Consider the following 25,054-nt stretch of genomic DNA (forward strand, 5'->3'; position numbering starts at 1 on the left):
GGCACCTCACTCATGGCTGTCAGTGATGCAAATATTTCTGCCAGGGGCCACACAATTTCTTCCCTAGATTCCCACAATGTTCTGGGATATATTTGATCAGGTCCCAAGGATTTATCTACCTTTGTGCATTTTAAGGCCTCCAGCACGTCCTTTCCTTTAATGTGGATATCAAGACATCACTATTTATTTCCTTGAGTTCCCTAGCTTCCGTCCCACTTCTTCCATGGTAAATACTGATGCGAAATATTCATCTAGGATTTCACCTATCTCCTGTCATTTCACATGTGGATTGCTTCATTTATCTTTAAGGGGCCCTATGCTGTCCCTAGTTACTCTTTTGCCCTTAATATATTTGCAGAATCTCTTTGGATTCTCCTTAATGCTATCTGCCAAAGCTATCTAATGTCCCCTTTTTGCCCTCTTGATTTCCCTCTTATGTGTACTCCTACATCCTACAAGGGATGCCTGATATATGCCTCTTTTTTTTTTCTTGACCAGAGCCTCAATATCTCTAGTCATCCAGTGTCCCCTACTCCTGCCAGACTTGGCCTTCACACCAACAGGAACATGATGTCCCTGAACACTCATTATCTTGCTTTTGAAAGCCTCCCACTTGCCAGACATCCCATCATCTATAAACAGCCTCCCAAATTTATTTTTGAAAGTCCTCGTCTAATACCATCAAAATTGGCTTTGCCACAATTTAAAATTTTAACTTGTGGACCAGATCTATCCTTTTCGATAACTATTTTAAAACCATTGGAATTATGGTCACTGGTCCCAAAGTGCTCCTCCACGAGCACCTCAGTCACTTGCCCTGCCTTATTTCCCAAGAGGATTTGAAATTTTGCCCCTTCTTTAGTAGGACCGTTGTCACAAAGCTAGTCCCTTTATTTCTAAAAGCTGTTTCTTGGCTCAGAGACTTTTTTTAATTTTTTTTTTCAGAGGGGCAATAAACCAAACCGGACTCTGATAGCCTGGTTTGGTACAAAGAGGCCTTTTGTTTATATGTAAACAGATGAGACTTCTGGCCAAAAGTGGTCATGTTTTAGAAGTGACCTGTATAATGAAGGGGGAGTGGTCAACTCTTCTAGTTAGCTGAGCTGAGCTGAGCTGAGCAGTGTTAGTTCACTCCTGAACTGGGAAGTTCCATGCGGAGAGCTGTGTGGAAACTATCTCTTTTCTGCCCTTCAACTTCAACCTGTAAGCATGTGTTCCATTTATACTGGGTTTTAAAGGGAGTTTGCTTATTGGGATGCGTGTGTGTGTGTGTGTGTGTGTGTGTGTGTGTGTGTGTGTGTGTGTTCGGATTACCATAATTAAATCTAGCTGGATAGGTTGAGTTCTGGAGGGGTTCTTCATTCTGTCTTTTGTGTTTCATTGTGTAATTTTGTGGATACATTTTTTTGTCTGTTTTAAAATGTAGTAGTTAACTTAGCTAACTTACTCCAGGTAATTTTCACTGTACACTTACTGAAACGACTTGCAAAGTTAGGTCTAGGGCTGCCTGCTTAAGAATGTTTTGAGTGGTCTGGCCTGATCGAGAGTTTCCTTGAACACATTTAACAAATCCCTCTCCATCCAAGCCCTTAACACTATGGCAGTCCCAGACTGTGTTTGGCAAGTTGAAATCCCTTACCATTATAACCCTATTATTTTTATCTGCGATCTCCCTATGTATTTGTTTCTCAATGTCTTGCTGACTATTGGGGCGTCTATAGTACCATCCCATCAAAGTGATTTCGCATTTCTTGTTTCTCAGTTCCACCTATATAGCTTTACTGGATAATCCCTCAGGAATGTCCTCTCCAAGTACTGCTGTGATGTGTTCCCTGATGAAAAATGCCACTCCCCCTCCTTTGTTGTCTCCCCTTCCATCCTTCCTATATCATCTGTGCTCCGAAACATTGAGCAGCCAGTCCTGCCCCTTTGTCAGCCATGTTTCTGTTATCGCTCTGATATCCCAGACCCATGTTCCCATCCATGCCCTGAGTTCATCTGCCTCACATGTCAGGCCTCTTGCATTGAATTAAATGCAGTTTAATTCATCTTCCCTTCTTCCCTGCTGTGCTCTTGTCTTTTTAACTTGTTTTCTTTAATTTCTGAACCAGCCTCAACCTTCTCTCTTGTCTCACAACTTCTTAGCGTCCCATCCCCTTGCCAGACTAGTTTAAACCCTCCCAAATAGCTCTAGCAAATCTCCCCACCAGGATATTAGTCCCCTTCCATTTCAGATGCAACCAGTCCCTCTTGTACAGGTCACTTGTGCCGCAGAAGAGATCCCAGTGATCCAAAAATCTGAATCCCTGCCCCCTGGAACACCACCTCAGCCATTCATCTACCCTATCCTATTCCTAGTTTCACTAGCATGTGACACCAAGAGTAATTAGAGATTGTTACCTTTGAGGTCCTGCTTTTTAACCTCCTGCCTAACTCACTATATTCATTGTACAGAACCTCATCCCTTTTTCTGTCTATGTATATGTACAAAGACCTATGGCTGCTCACCTCCCCTCTCAAAATTTTCAACCGCTCCGAGATATTCTTGACCCTGACATAAGGGAGACAACATACTATCCTGGAGTCTTGTTCACAAGTTAAATAGACAAGAGCACAGCAGGGAACAAAGGAAGATAAATTAAACTGCATTTATTTCAATGCAAGAGGCCTGACATGTAAGACAGATGAACGCAGGGCATGGATGGGAACATGGGACTGGGATATCAGAATGATATCAGGTCGCAGAAATGTCTGTCTGTGTTCCTGACTAGAGAGTCCCCTGTCACAATTGCTCATTTGGACTTTGCAGTCGTGATGCCAAAGACTGGCTGCTGCTATTTTTTTCCCTGAGAGGTTATCCACCACCCCCAACAGTATCCAAAACAGTTTATTTGTTAGAGAGGGAGATAGCCACAGAAGATTCCTGCACTACTTGCTTACTTTTCCTGGTGATCACCCGTCAAGCTGACTGAACCTTTGGTGTGGCCAAGTCCCCGAAGTTACTATCTATCACATTCGCTGCCTCCTATGGGCTCCACAGTGCTTTTAACTGCTATTCCAACCGATCCATGTGGTCTTAGAGAAGCTGCACACATGCTGCAGATATAATGCTGAGGCATTTGACTGCTCCTTGATCTCCAGCATCTGACAGGAGAAGTATACTACTCCACTGACTGCCATCTCTGCCCCTTTAACAACAAGCAGACTTAGGGCCAAAAAAGCTGTCATCTTGCCCTTACCTTTTTGCTGCTCACCCTTGTTAACAAAGCCCAGTATTCATGTAGGCCCACTCTTAGATCTAACCAGTGGCACTTTGACCACAAAGCAGCCCCTTGCAAAAATGGCTGTTCAGGCAGCATCCAAGGAGCTTCGAAATCGACGTTTCGGGCAAAAGCCATTCCTGATGAAGGGCTTTTGCCCGAAACGTCGATTTCGAAGCTCCTTGGATGCTGCCTGAACTGCTGTGCTCTTCCAGCACCACTAATCCAGAATCTGGTTTCCAGCATCTGCAGTCATTGTGTTTACCTTGCAAAAATGGCCTGAACAAGACACAGTAATCTTCCCTACCCCACTGACCTAAATGCCTACACTTAGCTCAACTCTGGGTTTTCACTCTCTTGCAGTTCTCACTCCTTGCTGGGAGAACTTTAGGCTTGCTTTTATACTATATGGCCTGTCCTGCTCTGGATGAATTGCAGAATTTAGAATAAATTACAATTGAAGGATTTTTGGCACTCTGTGATATTAATTAGCTTCCGAATAATTTGTCAGACCTCAATTTCTTCTTTCCTTACTACATGCACTGCTCCCATTGAGATTGAAAGTTAGTAGCCTTGTCTGTTATTCTGTAAATAGTGCTCTGGAGCTAACTGCAGGATAGCATGCTACCCAGACACAATTTAATTGTCCCGCACCTAAATGGTTTGATGGAAATATTAAGAAAGTTTCATGTTAATATTTTCAGCAATAAACCCACAAGCTGAGTTTTAAGAGCAGTGTATTCTATCTGCCTATCTCACAAATTGTAATAAGATCCTGATTAAGATGTTCAGAAATCTGTTAAGTGTGTAAAAGAAAAATTTTCTTAAACAGTATTTGGATAAACCCACTGGAGAAGAAGCAAAATTTGACATTCTCTTTGGAAATAAGGCAAGGAAAGTGATGGAGGTGTCAGTGAGGGAGCACTTTAGAACCAGTGACCATAATTCTATTAGATTTAAAATAATTATGGAAAAGGATAAACCTGATCTAAAAGTTAAAATTCTAAATTGGAGTAAGGACAATTCTGATGGTATAAGGCATGAATTTTCAAAAGTTGATTGGGAAAGGCTATTCGCAGGTAGAGGGGAAGTTGGAAAGTGGGAGGCCTTTAAAAATGAGATAACGTGCATCTAGAGGCAGTATTTTCCTGTTAGTGTTGGAGCAAGGCTGTTAGGTGTAAGGGGATGGTTAGCAGTGGCGCAGTGGTTAGCACTGCTGCCTCACAGCGCCAGAGACCCGGGTTCAATTCCCGCCTCAGGCGACTGACTGTGTGGAGTTTGCACATTCTCCCCGTGTCTGCGTGGGTTTCCTCCGGGTGCTCCGGTTTCCTCCCACAGTCACAAAGATGTGCGGGTCAGGTAAATTGGCCATGCTAAATTGCCCGTAGTGTTAGGTTAAAGGGGTAAATGTAGGGGTATGAGTGGGTTGCGCTTCGGCGGGTCGGTGTGGACTTGTTGGGCCGAAGGGCCTGTTTCCACACTGTAAGTAATCTAATCTAAAAAAAAAACTAGAGAAAATGAGACTCTCATCAAGAATATGGAGGCACCATATGACAGGTATGGACAGTTAAGATTGAGTGAATCCTTCAAGGAGTATAAGGGCAGTAGGAGTAATCACAAGGGAAATCAGGAGAGAAAAAGTTAGCTTTGACAAACAGAGGTAAGGAGAATCCAAAGATATTCTACAAATACATTAAGGACAAAAGACTAACTAGGGAGAGAATAGGATCCCTTAAAGATCAACAAGGCCATCTATGGGTGTGGAGCTGCAGGAGATGGGTTGGATACAAAATGAGTATTTCATGTCCATATTTACTGTGGAGAAGGATATGGAAGCTAGAGAACACAGAGAAATAAGCAGTGATATCTTGTGTCCATTATTACCTAAAATGCATAAAGGTGGATAAATCCTGAAAACCTGATCACCTGTATCCTAGAACTTTGTGGGAAGCTATTGGTGTAATTGCTGGGCCCCTTTCTGAGACATTTGTATCATCGATAGCCCAGGGTAAGATGCCAGAAGACTGGAGGATGGCTAATGTGGTGCCATTGTTTAAGAAAGGTGGTAAGGAAATGTCAGGGATCTATAGACTAGTGAGTCTCTTCCCAGTGTTGGGTAAATTGTTGGAGAGGATTTTGAGGGACAGGGTCTATGTGTATTTAGAAAAGCGTGGACTGACTGGGGATAGTCAACATGGCTTTGTTCATGGGAAATTGTGTCTCAGTAACTTAATTTTTTTGAAGAAGTGACAAAGAAGATTGAAGAAGGCAGAGCTGAAAATGTGTTGCTGGAAAAGCGCAGCAGGTCAGACAGCATCCAAGGAGCAGGAGAATCGACATTTTGGGCATGAGCCCTTCTTCAGGAAGGCAGAGCAGAGGACATTGTCTCTGTGGATTTTAGCAAGGCGTTCAACAAGATTCCACATGATAGACTGGTTAGCAAGGTTAGATCACATGGAATCCAGGGAGAGCTAGCCATTTGGATACATATTAGCTTGACGGTAAAGAGACAGAGAATGGTTGTGGTGGGTTGCTTCTCAGACTGGAGGCCTGTGACCAGCAATGTGATGTAAGTATCAGTGCTAGGTCCACCGCTTTTTGTGATTTATACAAATGATTTGGATGTGAATATGAAAGGAATGTTCTGTAAGTTTGCAGATGACGTGAAAATTGTTGCTGTGTAATGGGCAGTGAAGGAAGTTATCTCAGAATACAATGTGACCTTGATCAGATGGACTGATGTGCCGAGTAGTGGCAGATGGAATCTAATTTAGTTAAATGGAAGGTGTTGCATTTTGGAGGCAAATCAGGGCATGACTAATACACTTAATGGTCATGTCCTGGGGAATGTTGCGAAACAAAGAGACCTTAGGGTGCAGGTTCATAGTTCCTTGAAGGTGGAATCAAGGTAGATAGAGGAGTGAAGAAATCATTTGGTACGCTTGCCTTTATTGGCCAGTGCATTGAGTGTAGGAGTTGGGAGGTCATGTTGCGGCTGTATGACATATTGGTTATGCCACTTTTGAAATACTCCATTCAGTTCTGATCTCCCTCCTATAGGAGAGATGTTGTTAAACTTGAAAGAGTGCAGACAAGATTTACAAGGATGTTGCCAGGGTTTAAGGTGAGAGGAGAAAGGTAGAAAAGAAACCTAAAGGGGCAACCTTTTTATGCAGAGGGTGGTGCATGTACAGAATGAGCTGCCAGAGGAAGTGGTTGAGGCTGGTACACTTAACAACACCTGGAGTCATAGAGGTTTACAGCATGAAAACAGACTCTTCGACCCAACTTGTTCATGCCACCTGATTTTCACAAGTAATCTAGTCCTACTTGTTTGGGTTTGGTTCATATCCCTTTATCCCATCTGTCCAAATGTTTCTTAAATAACAAAATTGTGTTTGCCTCCACCACTACCTCTGGAAGCCCATTCCAGACATTCACCCCTCTCTATGCTTAAAACAAAGGCCCCTGGGATCCTTTTATATCTGTTCACTCTCACCTTCAACCTATGCTCTCTAGTTTCAGACTCCCCTGCCTTGGGGAAAAGGTGTTGCGATATATCTACCTTAACTGTTCCTCTCTTATTTTGTAGATCTCTGTAAAGTCACCTCTGTCTCTTTTACATCGTGGAAAAAGTCCCAGCCTATCCAACCTCTCCTTATCATTCAAACCTTCATGTCCAGGTAGCATTCTAGTAAATCTTTTCTGCACTCTTTCTAGTTTAATAATATCCTTTTTATAGTAGGACGACCAGAATTGCAAGCAGTACTCAAAATGTGGCCTTACCAACATATTGTACAGCTGCAACAAGATGTCCCAACTCTTATACTCCTATACTATATTTAAAAGGCATCAAGATGTGTACACAAGTAGGAAGGGTTTAGAGGGATGTGGGCCAAATGCTGGCAAATGGTACTATATTAATTTAGGATGTCTGATCAGCATGGCCTAGTTTGACTGAAAGGTCTGTTTCTGTGCAGTACAACTCTGTGACTCTAAGATATTTAAGTTTTGGATTATATTCTTTGCTGTAATGATTCAATGTAATGTGGATCATAGCACTATTTTTCTCTCAATAAAGATGTCTATAATTACCAATTAAACAATTACCTGCTTCTCAGAATGACACTGGCAGGGTTGTTCGCTGTTTTCACTCCAATCAACAAATTCTGCATTTAGAATAGATTACTTACAGTGTGGAAACAGGCCCTTCGGCCCAACAAGTCCACACCGCCCTGCCGAAGCTCAACCCACCCATACCCCTACATTTACCCCTTACCTAACACTACGGGCAATTTAGCATGACCAATTCACCTGACCGGCACATCTTTTGGACTGTGGGAGGAAACCGGAGCACCTGGAGGAACGTGCAAACTCCACACAGTCAGTCGCTTGAAGCGGGAATTGAACCCGGGTCTCTGGCGCTGTGAGGCAGCAGTGCTAACCACTGTGCCACCGTGCCGCCCAGTGTGTTGGAGATGCATAGTATAAAATTAATTTTATTTTGATGGTTTTAAAGTCATTAAGGATATATCAAAGTACATCTTAAGCTTGTTCATGATTTAAAAATATACAATAGCATCAACATTCTGCAAGAAACACAGTCCCCACCCTTTGTGTACTTTGCTTTTTAAACATAATCCAACACCATCTGTAATCCATGATCCATGAATGAATTTCAAAAAATTTTGAAGATGATGTGAATACTCAATGCATGGGAAAACCATTTGTTCAAAAATGTCTGGTACTATGGAATTACACAACATGTAAATATTCAGAATATTCGGTGGCAAATATTAACTCTTTTCCACATGTGCAGATATGTGGGAGGACATCGACCAAGCAAGATAATGAGACTTGTGGATAAAATTACAAAGTCAAAATATTTTCAGAAAGCCACAGAAACGGAGTTTATTAAGAAGAAAATCGAAGAGGTTTCAAATACACCATTACTGTTAACAGTAGAAGTTCAGGAATGCAAAGGAACATTGGCTGTGAACATTCCACCACCACCTACTGACAGAATATGGTAAGGGGAGGCTGTTACAGATTTCATTGGAATTGCCCCCTGTTCTGTGAACTTTTAACAACAATTTTATGGGCAGCCATCTCATTAATTCAGGAGTGAGATATTTTATGCAATTTTATAGTGATGGGATACCTAAATCTATAGTAAAACTCAGGCTGGTGGTTAGCACCTGGTAACACAATAAGTTTGAAATTTATTTCTCAGTTCTGTGGTTGTGTCCCATTGCTTTTCACTTTTCTCTGGACTTTTAAGTCTCTCCAAATGCTGCTCAATGCATTAGCTGGTTTATTATTTTGCTTTGAAGCCTCTTAAGTTGACTAACGTGATCTATCATTTTTGTTCAAAGGTATGGTTTCCGAACACCTCCACACTTAGAGTTAAAAGCTCGTCCCAAACTGGGGGAGCGTGAAGTCACTATTGCACATGTAACTGACTGGATTGAAAAGAAACTTGAACAAGAGTTCCAGGTAAGAAATTGAGCATACCTGAATTTTGCTGTCAGTCCATGCTTCTGACTGTTCTTTTTCTGTTCTGTATTCTCCTCTGTTATGGAGTTATAATGACTCCGAATGAGGCTGTTAGTTTCTCTGAGTCCATTCCAGCACTTTGGAGCAAGTCAATTGGTCTCATTCTCTCAGTCTTATCTCTGTCGCCCTGCAAACGTATTTCCTTCAAATGTCCATACAGCAACTTCCAAGTCATTATCCCTCATTTGTTAAAAACATAAAGCTCTTCCTCATATTCTGCATCCCTTGGCATCTCTTGCCCAAATAATACATCTATCTCCCTTGGTCCCAATCTTGTCAGCTTGTGGGAACAGATTCTCTCTCTCTACTTTACCTAAGCACTGTCATTATCGTGTACACTTCAATCAAATATAACCCCATGCAGAACAGCCTTGTAGCTTAATTGTCTCATCACTGAACTATTCTGGTAAATCCCTTCTGCATCCTTTCATGGACTCTCACATCTTTCCTAAAGTGCAGTGTTATTCTAACAAATGCACATAAGAGATGTATGTCAATTTTTATACATAAATAATTCAAATTGTTTTTAAAATATGATACCTAAGGCTTAGATAGTAATAATAGCTTCTTAAGCAAGGCATTGAAAGTAATCATGGGAACAGAGAAAATTAATTTCTTCAGGACTTGTAAAATGTTTTCATCAGTGTCATCATTTTTAATTTATTTTTGTTGAACTTTTCATTGAACTGTTTTCCAGTTTTCTCCCCTCTTCTCGTGGAAATGAAATATAAGCTGCTTTGTTACTGTTTGAAAAAAAACTGCAATAAGGAAACAAATCATAATAACAATCAGATTGTAATGATAGAATGTCCAGCAATCAAATGATGTTTATTAAACTGGACTTGGGTCCAACCCTTATCAACTATTGTTGACAGCAAAAGTTACTCGTTTCGCCATTGGTTTTATGCTTTTACCACCTGACTGGCTGTATTCTGACTCGAAGGTGCAGTATAGCACTTCTCTACTAGCTTGCTGATCGAAACAAAAGGATAAACAAAAACACATTTCTCCTCACCAGTGACAGGAATTGGTAGCAGTTTATCTTTCTTAACCACACAAAGAAAGTATTCTTAGATATGCATCTTTGTGCCACCGAATGTTCACTTCAGTTAATGCTGAAATATGGCATGAATACAAGCACAGGAGTATTTGATAATTTGGATGAAATGATTCCTAATCAAAAGAATAGTTTTTATTTTGGAGAGTTGTACTAAATCTAACAGGTGAACTTTGTCTGCTCCTCATTGGTTACTTTTAACAAGATTTGGTGACATTCACTCAGCACAAGTTGTGACAATGGCTAGAAGTTTTTAAAGTTAATTTGAAATCTGTTGTTTCTAATGTTCTGACCAGTTATCAGTTTTAAGCTTTAACAATAACAGTTTATATCATAAACATTTTATTTTTGATGTTAATAAACTTAATTCAGAGTGCAAATATTTCTCTGTAAGGTGGCATTAAGTATCTTTTAAAAATATGCATATGATGAACGTTGGTGTTTTAATAGAATACTAAAACTAGCTACTGGACTTTTCAAAGAAATTTAAATACCAAAATGTAATGATTACATTTATCAAAAATATTGCAGAAAATTTTCGTTATGCCAAATATGGATGATGTGTATGTTCCAATCATGCATTCCGTCATGGATCCACGTTCATCCACAGTGTGGCCTTCAAAGGAGACACCAACAGAAGTTGCTGAGCGACTGTGATGTATGAAAGTTTTATGTTTACAGTGTTATGAAGTTGCTGTTCATGTGCTTTCAGCTATATCATCTGTCTTTTGGATCATTAGTGCCACTATCCTTCCCTGGAAAACTTGCAATTTGTTGTACTCAGTATGTGCAGTTTGCTGAGTGTATGTCTCTCTTTCTGTGTATTGTTAACAGCTAATATTGTTCCAACCCATTTATCATGCAGGCCATTCCAAGAAAATAAAAGCCAAGATAGAGAGAGAGAGAGAGAGAGACTACATGTAATTGTACTTATAAATGACTTGTTTGCCCTGAAATGCTTCAGTTTAGACTGATTCTCATAGCCCTAAGAAATGATTTCCAGAACAATGTACTTGTATAGTTGCCTGCGACAACCTCCATGCAAGTGCAGAATCGATGCATGAATTGCCTTTTGGGTATGAATATTTGTTCAGAATAACACATCACAAAAATGACAAAGCTGGTCAATGATTGCTAACTTTACATAAGTTTCTCTTGGAATACTTGCACTCATTGCTTTGTGGTGATTCATTATGAGAAAGATATTTGCAACTGCATCCTCTTTTTATTGACAAATGGATTCTGCTGATAGTCTGCACACAAGTCTGGCAAGTTTGCATCTGCAAGCGAGATCAATATTATCCCCTTCAGCCCTGGTAATTTATAGATTGTATGGTACATTACTTTGTAGATTTTCTTTACTGATAATTAGATTCCCATTATAAATTGATATATTACTTTTGCCTAATTCATGAGTAGTTTAGCTGCATATTCTTTTTTTCAACTCTGACATGTCTTTTTATTAGTTCATGTAATCAAACAATAGACAACCAGCTCCTGAAATTATCCACTTTTGTGTGGTGTCTGCACAAGAGGGAGAAATGATAGGATTATGTGACAGCCACTGTGATATATAATATAAAATTATATATTTTTAAGTTTTGCATTTATGGTTTATATAAAGTATTGCAGTTCCTAACACATTATAATGTGTAGAGAAGTGCTGAAATTCACTGTAGACAAAGTTTCTGTAACCTGGCAGTGAAATCACAGATTTAATCCTTAGCTGATAGTTAAGATTGCTCTATATAATAGCACATGGGTATATTTGAGAGAGAGCCATTTCATTCTAGTAAAGTTTTTTTCTCCTTCACCATCATTCTAGTGCATGGCAGAATCACCTCGACATTGACAAGTCCCACCTAAGTATAAATAGATCCAGAATGTTTGAAGACAGCAGGTTAAATAATATCAGATCATTTACTCCAATTTTTGTGAAATTACTTATAAACAAAACACAAACACTTTTATAGATTGTTGTCCTTGTTAAATGTTTTCTTCACTGAAAGTTGCTCATGTTTAGAGGCTGGCCAATCACAGCTATAACCAATCACAGTGGATCTACTGTTTATTCTTAAAAGTGGTAGTGTCTGCAAGAAAGTGTTTGCAGAATATGAACAAATGAAGTAAGGCTCTTGCTGTTTCTAATGGAGAAGATAATCTCATTTCAAACTCTTAAAACTTTTGAGTTATCATTAAAAGCATTAACATTTTTTTCCAGTAATTTTAAAACACTTTTAAAATTGTGGCGAGGAACCCTTGTAGAGTTTATCTGAATGAACAAAGAGGAAGCTATAAAAATTTTGCAGAAGTCAATCTGTAATGTAAGTCAACTTAAAATGCCAGTTTTATTTTAAAACCAGGTTTTGTTTAATTTCCCTATAGTGAGGAAGTTGTGTTCTTTCTGAGCCTTTGTATGCAACATTTCTACATGAGGTCTGCAGAAATTTTAATGTTACTTGTGCTTCAGTGCCACTGTGCCCATGGTTATTATAATTTGCCTTGGCTGTTCTGTGTTTTTTTTTCCATATTTATTTTGAGCCATAACTTTCCCTAGACATTCAAATTGTGTAAATTGCCATTCATGACATGAATTACAAATAGATAATTGAAGTCTCTACAGCGTGAAGGATTTGACAAATTGTCGTTCAAGATGAAGTTTCTTTGAGAAAATGACCATTTGCAGAATGTTAATTAAAACTAAGTAATATATTTTAAGATGTGTATAAAGTTGTATTTTTAATTTTATATATTTGTTTTAATCTAGCCCTGTAGGTACGACATTGTATTTTGTTTCAATTTAATACCAAGGATACAATGGCCACAGCACAGTTTGACTGCATTCCAGTCTTAATCCACATTATTGCTTTCTTCTACTTACCTTCTGTGGGCAATATTTGCCTGCCAAAAAAAATTTGCATGTCTTGTTGTAGTCGGGTCATTTGACCTGAATAAGTGTGCAATAATGAATTATGAGTCCATGGACTAAATGCACTATACATAATCAGAATTAAATGAAAATTCTTATAAATTGTCATATTGTACTTCACATAATCAAATTAACATTGTGAAGGACTGGCTTGCTATGTTTTATTTAATAAATTCTTCAGTCGAGCAACCTGTGTGATTTGTTATTTTTGTGGCATTTGTAACCAGTCTAATTACACATGGGAGCCTAAAGTTGTGACATTACTAATTGGAACTAATTACAGTCTGGATATTCCAAGTGCTCCAATATTCTCATTGCCTGATGATTGCACAGTTTAATGTGGATGCCCACTCATTGAACCATCTGGAAGCTTGAGGAATGAGCATTGTCCAGTTGATCTGGGAAGTAGGAGAAGGAAAATTACCAGATCAAAAAGAGAAAAATCAAGTAAATCGTTTTGAAGCAGAGGCATTGTGTACTAAAATACATTTATATAGTTGCTAGAATTATTTAGAACATGATGACCCAAGATACTCAGGATAATTATTGACGAAGAAAGCCCATTTAGTCATATTTTCAGAACGATCTTTTGCTCTCTCTTCCGGTTGTTCAATAAACTCAATGTTTTCATTTCCATTATATCCACAATCCCTTCTGCAATTATCTTCCTTAGTATTAGCTTACAGACCATTCCGTTCAAAATAATTTTCCAAATTTATCTTGACCTTTCAATCTCATACATCTCAATCAGGCCACTACTCAATTACTACTTTATGTGGCTGAAAGACACTTTTCGAAGTCCTTGAGAAAATTTGTAGCTCAGGTTGTAGGTGAGGTTGTTGACTTGCTCGTTGAGCTGATAAGTTTGTTTGCAGATGTGTCATCACCATACTAGGTAACATCTTCCGTGCACCTCCGGTGAAGCGTTTGTGTTCTGTCCCACATGATATTTGTGTGTGTCCCGGTTTGCTGAGGTAGGTGGTATCATTTCCAGTTTTGGTTGCTAGTGATTGATATATGGGGTCCAATTCTAACCGTTGGTTAATGGAGTTCCGGGTTGAGTTCCATGCCTCCAGGAATTCCTGTGCATGTCTTTGTTTGACTTGTCCTAGGATTGATATGTTATCCCAGTCTAATTGGTGTCCTTCTTTGTGTATGGACACAAGTGATTGATCATGTCTCTTGATGGCTAGTTGTTGTTGGCTAGTTTTCTTCCACAATGCATTATGCAATGTTTGTGGCAGTGTTTACATGGTATTTCGTATGTAATGTTGATTCTGTTAGTTGTGGGTATGGAATCCTTTATACTTGTCAGTAGCTGTCATACTGTGGTTATTTGTTTGTGGGCTACCATGATACCTAGGGTTCGGAGTAGTCTGGTGGTCATTCCGACGTGTCCTTGATGTATGGCAAGGTGGCCAATGTATCCGGACGTGTTATGTCTTCCTGTTGTGTACATTACCAAATGTGCTCAACATGAAGAAACCCATCAACTCCTAATCAACATTTTCACCGGCATTAACAAAAAAAATTCACCAAGGAAGAAGAGAACAACAATCAACTTTCCTTCTTGCAAGTAATGGCTGAACACACAGCCAACGGTGAGCTCCAGACCTGTGTATACAGGAAGGCCACCAATACAGATCAAGTATTCAACTCCAACAGCAATCATCCCAACACCCACTAACGGAGATGCATCAGAACATTATTCAAGTAAACCATAACATGCTGCAGAACCCTGCTGTGTAAAGCCGAAGAAGGACATCTATACAGCATCTTCAAAAACAAGTTACCCAAAAAGCATAGTCCTCCTATACCTACATAACAGACTACAACAGGAAAACACATGTCCGGATACACTGGTCACCCTGCCATACATCAAGGACATGCCGGAATGACCACCAGCCCACTCTGACCCCTAGGTATCATGGTAGCCCACAAACCAACAACCACACTATAACAACTACTGTCAAGTACAAAGGATCCTCTATCCACAACTAACAGAGCCAACATTATATATAAAAGATCATGTAAAGACTGCCACAAACATTACGTCGGGTAAATTGGAAGAAAACGAGCCATCAGGGTACACAAACACCTATCACTTCTGTCCATACACAGACAAGGAAGGACACTAATTCGACTGGGACAATGTATCTATCCTAGAGCAAGTCAAACAAAGTCATATACAGGAATTCCTGGAGGTTTAGCACTCAACCCAGAACTCCATTAACAAAGATGTAAAATTAGACCTCATATACCAACCACTAAGAAACAAAACAGGAAATGATACAGCCCACCTCAGCAAATCAGGACACACACATATCAAGCGGGACAGAACATCAACGCTTCACCGGAGATGCACTGAAGATGTTACCTAGTATGGTGTTGAAACTTACCAGCTCAGCGAACAAGTCAACAACCTCAGGCATTTTTTTTTTCCAGCCTTTACTGGTCACTTGCAATCTATCATGAGTGGACAATCTTGTATCTTAGGACTTTTTCTAGCCTGTGAATATGTCTCCTGTATTTGTAACCAGAACGTCAAAAAGTCTTCAAATGTGAGCTGCACAAAGCCTTATTTAATTTGAGCATTATCTTTCTCTAACTTACACCAATGTGTTGTGACTGCATAAATTGTCATTCTGTTTCTGGTTTTTCAGTGATGGGTCAAGTTGAATGTTGTCCATTCTTCAGTGATTGAGAAGAATCCTACTCAACCTCCTAAATCTTTCAGCTTCATCATTACCATGTCAGGGACTTATAGAAGAATTCTGCTTGAAATGCACTGTCCCTGATCTGGATGATCAGCTATTTTTTGCTAATGGGCAGCACTTCATGTTTGTCTGTTTTAAATTTCTCCTGTTACAATTCAGCCCACAGATTTTGTCCACAAAATAGTACAAAATACATCTATTTGGTCCAGTGTGTGTGTGTGCCAACTGTTTCACAAAACAATCCAGTTGGTCCCATTCCTCTACTCTTTAGCTGTATCCTACCAATGTTTCCTGCCGTTTCCTGTGCGACATGGTGGCCGAGTAGTTAACACTGTTGCCTAACAGCACCAGGGACACTGGTTTGATTCCAGCCTTGGGTGACTGGCTGTGTGAAGTTTGCACGTTCTCCCTGTGTCTGCATGGGTTTCCACTGGGTGCTCCAGTTTCCTCCCACAATCCAGAGATGTACAGGAAAGATGGACTAGCTATGTTAAATTGCCCTGCAGTGTCCCGGGATGTGCAGGCTAGGTGGGTTGGTCATGGTAAATGTGAGGTCACAGAGATAAGGTGGTGGGGTAAGTGGTTTGGATGCTTTTGAATGATCAGTGCAGACTTAATGGGTTGAATAGCCTCTATGTGCGCTGTTGGGATTCTATAATCCTGAGTATTTAACCAATTTCCTTTTAAAAGCTAATATTACGTCCACCACCATATTAGGCAGTGCATACCAGGTCTGATTCGCTTCTTGCATAAAAAGTTCTTCTTTATGCCTTCTTATAGTTTTTTTATCAGTCAATTAAATCTGTGCCATCTAATTACTGACTCTTTAGCCATTATCTGTGTGTGGCTACTAAGGATAGCTGGTCGTGGCGTTTCGTGGCTAGTTGATGTTCATGGATGCGGATCGTTAGCTGTCTTCCTGTTTGTCCTATAAGACAGCTAACGATCCGCATCCATGAACATCAACTAGCCACGAAACACCACGACCAGCTATCCTTAGTAGCCACACACGCAGACGACAAGCAACATGAATTCGACTGGGACAACACTACCATTATAGGGCAAGCCAAACAAAGAACAGCCAGGGAATTCCTAGAAGCATGGCACTCCTCCACAAACTCCATCAACAAACACATCGACCTGGACCCAATATACCGGCCACTACAGCGTACAGCTGAAACTGACAACTGGAAGCGGCAGGGACAGGCCACTATAAATGCCGGAGGAAACACCACAGAAGCACTTCACAGGAGGCTCCCAAGCACTGAGGATGTCACTTAGACAGGGGACGAAACGTTTGCAACAAAAATTTCCAGCTCGGCGAACAGAACCACAACAACGAGCACCCGAGCTACAAATCTTCACCCAAACTTTGAACATAACTACTCTCTTGACCAGTAATCTATACTGCAAAAGAAAATACCAACTCCACTCATTCCATTTGCCCGTCACAGACCCATAACCTTGAATGTTATGACACCAAGTCATTCAAGTATTTGTTAAAGATGATGAAGTTACCCACCTCAGCCACCCACCCAAATAGTATATTCCAGATCTTTACCTTTGGGTGAAAAAGTTTCATCAAACTCCCTCTAAACTTCCATTGTTTCATTTTAAAGTGTTATTGAACCTCCAACTGAGGGGGACTGCTGCTTTCTGGTCATATCCATTACCCTCAATCTTATTCACCTCTGTTGGGTTCGCCTCTCTTGCTCCCACCAAATCTTTTCTGTTCTAAAGAAAACCTGAGCTTATCCAGCCTGTTTTCATAACTGAAATGTTGTGGTTCTGTTTGCCGAGCTGGGAATTTGTATTGCAGACGTTTCGTCCCCTGTCTAGGTGACATCCTCAGTGCTTGGGAGCCTCCTGTGAAGCGCTTCTGTGATCTTTCCTCCGGCATTTGTAGTGGTTTGTATCTGCCACTTCCGGTTGTCAGTTCCAGCTGTCCACTGCAGTGGTCGATATATTGGGTCCAGGTCGAAGTGCTTATTAATTGAATCTGTGGATGAGTGCCATGCCTCTAGGAATTCCATGGCTGTTCTCCGTTTGGCTTGTCCTCTAATAGTAGTGTTGTCCCAGTCGAATTCATGTTGTTTGTCATCTGCGTGTGTGGCTACTAAGGGTAGCTGGTCGTGTCGTTTCGTGGCTAGTTGGTGTTCATTCATGCGGATCGTTAGCTGTCTTCCTGTTTGTCCTATGTAGTGTTTTGTGCAGTCCTTGCATGGGATTTTGTACACTACATTGGTTTTGCTCATGCTGGGTATTGGGTCCTTCGTTCTGGTGAGTTGTTGTCTGAGAGTGGCTGTTGGTTTGTGTGCTGTTATGATTCCTAGTGGTCGCAGTAGTCTGGCTGTCAGTTCGGAAATGCTCTTTATGTATAGTAGTATAGCTAGTCTATTAGACAACGGAATGAGGACATGCCGCAACCCAAAGGACTACTGGGACATCACTACTATTATAGGACAAGCCAAACAGAGAACAGCCAGGGAATTCCTAGAGGCATGGCACTCATCCACAGATTCAATCAATAAGCACATCGACCTGGACCCAATATACCGACCACTGCAGCGGACAGCTGGAACTGGCAACCGGAAGTGGCAGATTCAAACCACTACAAATGCCGGAGGAAAGATCACAGAAGCACTTCACAGGAGGCTCCCAAGCACTGAGGATGTCACCTAGACAGGGGACGAAACGTCTGCAACACAAATTCCCAGCTCGGCGAACAGAACCACAACAACGAGCACCCGAGCTACAAATCTTCTCACATAACTGGAATGCTCTATTCCAGACAATATCCTGGTGAATCTCCTCTGCACCAGTGTAGTTACCAGAACTGCACATAGTACCTAATCAAAGCTCTGTACAGCTTCAACATGACCTCGTATCATCCATGCCTCAACTGCTAAAGGCAAACATCTTGTATGCTTTCTCAACTATTAATTAACGTGTCCTATCATCTTCAGGGATATGTGGGCAAGCACTCCAGGACCCCTTTTGAGTTCTTATAATCCTGCCATTTATTGTGTACTCCCTTGTTACTTTTTCCAAAGTGCCTCACTTTCATCAGCATAAAATTCCATTTCCCACTGATCTGCCCAATCCATTTATAACCAGCCTGTAACTCTAAGACCTTTTTCCTCAATTGACCACCTGGCCAATCTTTATGTCATCTGCAAACTTATCAACACAACCCCTCCATACACATTATCATTAATGGACGCAGCATTGAACCCTATGCAGTATACAGACAAAGACTTTTTCATGTTTTGAAGTATCTCAAAATGTTACTGAAGATAACAAACCTCATTGACGTGCTTATTTAAGACTTAGTTGGAAGGAAAGCTATTGATAAAGCACTGCACACTCCAGTCATACAAAACAGCTTTCTACCACCACTTTGTCTCCTAAGCCAACTTGCCAAGTTATCTTGGATGCTGTATGTCATAGTCAGAGATGTTCAGCATGAAAACAAACCCCTTAGTCCAACTCATCCATGCCAACCAGATATCCTAACCTAGTCTAGTCCTACTTGCCAGCATTTCGCCCATATCCCTCCAAACCCTTCCTATTCATATACCCATCTAGATGCCTTTTAAATGCTGCAATTGTACCGTCCTCCACAACTTCCTCTGGCAGCTCATTCCATACATGCACCTCCCTCTGTGTGGACAAAGTTGCCCCGTAGGTCCTTTTTTATATCTATCCCCTCTAACCTTCTAGGTCTGGACTCTCCCACCCCAGGGAAAAAGCCTTTGTCTATTTATTATCTTATCCATACTCATGTTTTTATAATTCTCTATAAGGTCTCCCCTCAGCCTCCAATGCTCCAGGGAAAACAGCCCCAGCCTATTCAGCCTCTCCCGAAAGCTCCAATCCTCCAATGCTAGCAACATCCTTGTAAATCTTTTCTGAACCCTTTCAGGTTTCACAACATCCAGTGTCCTGTAGAGCTGCAACATGACTTCCCAAGTCCTGTACTCAATGGTCTGACAAATAAAGAAAAACATACCAAATGCCTCTTCACTATCCTATCTACCTGTGACTCTACTTTCAAGGGTCTATGAACCGCACTCCAAGGTCTCTATTCAGCAACACTCCCCAGGGCCTTACCAGTAAGTGTATAAGTCCCGCTCTGATTTGCTTTTCCAAAATGCAGCACTTCACATTTATCTAAATTAAACTCCATCTGCTACTTCAGTCCATTGGCCCATCTGGTCTAGATCCTGTTGTACCCTGAGGTAATCTTCGTCGCTGTTTACCTCACATCCAATTTTGGTCATCTGCAAACTTACTATACCTCTTCTGTTCACATCCAAATCATTTAAATATGATGAAAAGTTGTGGACACAGCACCGATCCTTGTGGCACTCCACCGGTCACAGTTTGAAAAGCAACCGTCCACCACCACCCTCTGTCTTCTATCTTTGAGCCAGTTCTGTATCTAAATGGCTAGTATTCCATGAGATCTAACCTTGCTCACCAGTCTCCTATGGGGAACCTTGTCGAACGCCTTACTGAAGTCCATATAGATCACGTCCAGCGCTCTGTTCTCTGTTACTTCAGTAAACTCAATCAAGTTCATGAAACATGATTTCCCACACACAAAGCCATGTTAACTATCCCAAATCAGTTCTTACCCTAAACAAATATTCACGTAAATTCTATCCCTCGGGATTCCCTCCGATGACTTCCCCACAACTGACGTCAGGCTCACTGGTCTAGTTTTCTTACCACCTTTCTTAAATAGTGGTTCTAGGTTAGCCAACCTTCAGTCTTCTGGCACCTCAATTGTGACTATCAACAATACAAATATCTCAGCAAAGGGCCCAGCAATCATGCCCCTAGTTTCCCACAAAGTTCTAGGGTAGACCTGATCAGGTCCTGGTGATTTATCCACTTTTACACATTTCAAGACATCCAGCATCTCCTCCTCTGTAATATAGACATTTTTCAAGATGTCAACATCTTATTTCCCAACATTCTATATCTTCTCTGTAGTAAACACTGATGCAAAATAGTTGTTTACCTTCTCCTCCATTCTCCACACAAGGTGCCTTGTTGATCTTTGAGGGGCTCTATTCTCTTCCTGGTTACCCTTTTGTCCTGAGTATTTATAAAAACTCTTTGGATTCTCCTTAACCCTGTTTGCCAAAGCTGTTACATGTCCCTTTTTTTCCCTCCTGATTTCCCACTAATTTATACTCCTTCTGCCTTTATACTCTTAAGGATTCTCTCAATCTCTCCTGTCTATACCTGACATTTGCTTCCTTCTTAACCAAAACCTCAATTTCTCTAGTCATCCAGCATAACCTACACCTGCCAGCCTTTCTATTCATCCTAACAGGAATATACTGTGCTTTTACCTTTTTTTTAAAAAAAAATCAATTTCTTTTGTGGGACCCTGTCAATGGGTTTGCTGAAATTTTACAAACCACTGCCACCATCTTCCCCTCATCTACACCCCCCTGACCAAACATTTTAAGACCATAAGATATAGGAGCAGAAATTGGGCCATTCAGCCCATTGACTTTTCTCTGCCATTCAATCATGGCTTGTAAGGTTCTCAATTCCCTTTTCTTGCTTTCTCCACATAACTGTTGAGCCCCTTGATAATCAAGAACTCATCCATCTCAGTCTTAAATGTACTCATGACCTGGCCTCCACAGCATTCTGCAGTAATGAATTCCATAGATTCACCACACCAGCTGAAGAAGTTTCTCTATTCTAAAAGGTCTTCCCTTTTACTCGAAGGCTGTGCCCTCGGATCCTAGTCTCTTCTCCCAATGGAAATATCTTCTCAACATCCACTCTGTCCAGGCCATTCAGTATTCTGCATGATTCAATCAGATCACCTCTCATCCTTCTAAACTCTTGGATGCTGGAAACCAGATTCTAGATTAGGGTGGTGCTGGAAAAGCACAGTAGTTCAGGCAGCATCTGAGGAGCAGGGGAAAAAAAAACAAAAACGACATTTCGGCCAAAAGCCCTTCATCAGGAATGATCCAGAGTCCTCAAACATTCCCTATATGTTAAGCTTTTCATCCCTGGGATCATCCTTGTGAACCTCCTCTGAACATACTCCAGGGCCAGTACATCCTTCCTGTGATATGGGGCTTAAAACTGCACACAATACTCCAACTGTTGTTTAATCAGGACCTCATACAGACTCAGAATTAGTTATATTCAAAGTCCTGCCAAAATAAGTGACATTGCATTTGCTTTCCTAACTACTGACTCAACCTGCAAGTTTATCTTGAGAATCCTGGACTAGAACTCCCACAGCTCTTTGCACTTCAGATTTCGGAATTACCTCCCCCTTTAGAAAAATAGTCCATTGTTCTTACCAAAGCGCATGACCACACACTTTCTCTCATTGTACTCCATCTGCCACTTCTTTGCCTACTGTAACCTACCCAAATTCTTCTGCAGCCTCCCCAATGCTGCCTGTCCCTCCACCTGCCTTGTATTGTCTGCAAACCTAGCCAGATGCCCTCACTTCCATCATTTAGATTGTTAACATCCAAGTGAAAAGTTGTGCTTCCAATATTGAGCCTTGTGGAACACTACTTTTCATTGGTACTTTCATTCCCCACACTCTTTCTGTCAGATAGCCAAGTATCTAATAAACATTAGCACCTTGCGTCTAACACCCTCTCAAAGGTATTCTTGAAGTCCAGGTAAATAACATCCATTGGCTGCCCTTGGTCTAACCTGCTCATTACTTCCTCAAAGAATTCTCGCAGATTTGTCAGGCATGACCTTCCCTTGATGACACTATGCTGACTTTGCATTATTTTACCATACACTTTCACATATTCAGAAATCTCAATCTTCGCAATGGATTCCAGGATCTTACCCATGACTGAGGTTAGGCTAATTGGTCTATAATTTTCCATCTTTTGCCCTACTCCTTTAAACAAGGGTGCCACATTAGTAATTTTCCAGTCCTCTGAGTCCCTCCCTAATTCTAGCAATTCCTGAAGATTACCACCAACAGCTCTATCTGTTCAGCTATCTCCCTTAGAACTTTGAGGTATAGTCCATCTCATCCAGATGATTAACCCATCTTCAGGCCATTCAGTTTTTCTAGTACCTACTTGGTGACAGCTCCCTCAAGTTTTTGGAATGTTACTCATGTCTTCCACCACAAAGACTGACCAAAAAAAAGTAATCTAGTTCTTCAGCCATTTCTTTAAGCCCCAGTATTTTCTCTCTGTCATTGTCCAGCAACCCAATAACCATTTTTGCCTATATATAAAAGAAACTTAGTTTTCTTTTTGGTTTTAATATTCTCACCCATGTTTACAAATTCCACATGACTTGCCCCTCCCACTGAGTTAGCAATGCTCAGTGCCCTCTGGCCTTTTGTGCATCCCCATATTCACACTGGTAATAATTAATTTGCCTCAGTCTTAAGCTCTCATGTATCCTCCAACAGCTCTTCATCTTGCTCCCTCACTTCCATCCTTTGAAGCTTCAGCTTGATGTCACAGTTTTGTTTCAGAATGGTACATTCCAGAAGTTAAATATAAAAACTTTAGATTTTACTACTTTCTTCCAAAAGAGATGACCTTGTACTTTTCTCTACTCAAGACCATTTCCATGTCTGCCCATTCTAAGTGGGAAAAGGACTGCAGATCAGAGTCAGAGTGTGACATAACAAAGGCACAAGTCAGGCAGCATCCAAGGAGGGGAATTGACATTTCAGTTATAATCTCTTGCCTGAAATGTCAATTCCCCTACTCAGATGCTGCCTGACCTACTGTGCTTCTTTATCACAACACTGACTCCCCATTCTAAAATATTTGTCTTATCCTCCATCTACCTGCCTTATTGGGAAAGAAATGTCTCCACGGGGAATTAATTGCCCAGTTAAAGATCTTGAATTGATTTGTCACCCTTTAAAATGAGCCAAGAATAAAAGAAATTGAACATTAAATGCTTTATTTAACATACAGCTGAAACAGGATTGTTCATTCTTTCACCTGTTGCATATGCCAAGTCAAAACAATGAAGGCAAAATGCTGGAAAAATTACATTTCACATTCAAATTTCAGTGTGGAAGTTTAGAAATTGATGCAGTTTCTGGAAGTGCATTCTGATTTCAAAGTACTCCAATCCAGCACATTTCTGAATCCTAGATGAAGTCACTGCAATCAATACATTGAAATAAATCAGTACAAAATCAGATAGAGCTTTGCAATCTTCACCTACACTATTAACCTCAAGTCATTTTCAATACTTCAGGATGCAATGGTTCCATTATGCTACAGCAAGGTTGTCTGGATGGCATTGACTTCTTAGTTGGAGACTCATGGATGTTAGTTATTGATCTACAAATCAATGCAGTACTCTAATGATTTTGGATGTATTGTTCAAGTCAAATTAAAGATTTAAAACGGGGTTAAACTTGATATTTTATTCCCACTAGGTATCAATTAAACAACAAAAACTGGTCATTTGTCCCAAATAGACCTCATTAGGCATTAATGCATCTGTACAATAATCCTAATCCAGATTCTCCCTTCAACCAGTTCACAGTTTCTTCCCAGTTCTCAGGTCCCTGAAAACAAGATTTCTTCCATTTTAAGCATATCCTCTCCCCCCCCCCCCCCCAATATACCTCGCTCCAACCATCGGGAGGCAGATTTAGAGATCTACTGCTTTATTTTAAAACTTACTTGTTACTGGGAGTTTCACAAACTGAAGTTCCTTCCCAGTTAACTTTGTTAAATTCATTAAGTCTAGAAAAAAAGAAGTTAACGTACGATGATGAAATGTCGTTTGAAAAGCATAAATAATTACTATCGATGTTGTTATTTCAGACTGGAGTCAGATTCTAGGCTTCTTCATTTGCATCAGAAGTCTAACACGTAAAAAGTCATCATTCAGTCAAATGGTCTGAAATTACTGGGGACGATGAGGAAACAAGGGCACGATACAAACGCCGCGTTTTAACTATATTAAAATCCTCACCCTCAATATTTGTCTTGTGGCATATCATACCCGTGCAGCAGACCCTCCACCATCAGGTCAGGTCATCCCCCTCCCTGCGATCCAGATCCAGGAAACTGGGAGGATGGGGATTAGGCCTGGGCCTTCAACTCTGCAAACTGAAACGTAGGCTTTAATAGCGTCAACCTTTACTGTTCGCATCACGGTGTAAAAACGGCTAATCGTTTGTCTAAGGTACCAAACCATGCCATTGCATAAAACAATACCTCATTAAGCCGATGAAGGCGGATTGCATTCAGCTCCTCATCTCTACGACTCTATTCCTCACCGAGCCGCCATTGTAAGGGATAAAGCACTTTCACCGCGACGCACTTCCGGTTCTCCTCTTTCTTCCGTCCAAATATCAGTGGGTGATTAACACCAGGAGAGACTCAAAGAACTTCAGCAAGACTCAGTTTCAAAGTTGACTAGAATCAAACGTTGTTTGCACTAATTAACATTTAGGACGAAACTGGGTTTTGTGAACTTAGACAAAATTATTTAATTGAAGGTTATCAAAAACAAGGGGGTCGAAAGG

General features: G+C 40.7%; 1 protein-coding gene and 1 long non-coding RNA gene across 3 annotated transcripts in view; one reads left to right on the plus strand and one right to left on the minus strand.

The window, feature by feature from the left end:
* tex2 (testis expressed 2) overlaps positions 1–24,505 on the plus strand; it is a 90,435-nt gene extending 65,930 nt beyond the window's left edge. The window contains exons 9-12 of one of the 2 annotated variants that reach the window (XM_088000745.1): positions 8,080–8,289; positions 8,636–8,756; positions 10,405–10,531; positions 24,348–24,505. In XM_088000745.1, coding sequence (XP_087856871.1) covers positions 8,080–8,289; positions 8,636–8,756; positions 10,405–10,530 — 457 coding nt within the window. In that variant the 3' untranslated portion in view covers position 10,531; positions 24,348–24,505. Of the gene's footprint in view, positions 1–8,079; positions 8,290–8,635; positions 8,757–10,404; positions 12,992–24,347 lie in introns of those variants that run through there. The other variant, XM_043715090.2, reaches the window with a different exon arrangement.
* On the minus strand, positions 23,450–24,854 carry LOC122562287 (uncharacterized). The gene is made up of 4 exons (XR_006315275.2): positions 24,744–24,854; positions 24,499–24,635; positions 24,204–24,266; positions 23,450–23,672 (listed from the first exon to the last, which is right to left on the minus strand). It is a non-coding gene; the product is annotated as an uncharacterized LOC122562287 (long non-coding RNA).
* Positions 24,855–25,054: the final 200 nt, after the last annotated feature.

The sequence above is a fragment of the Chiloscyllium plagiosum genome, unplaced genomic scaffold (genome assembly GCF_037043375.1).
Source record: "Chiloscyllium plagiosum isolate Xiang-an unplaced genomic scaffold, Cpla_swu_hap1 HiC_scaffold_25, whole genome shotgun sequence".
NCBI lineage: Eukaryota > Metazoa > Chordata > Chondrichthyes > Orectolobiformes > Hemiscylliidae > Chiloscyllium > Chiloscyllium plagiosum.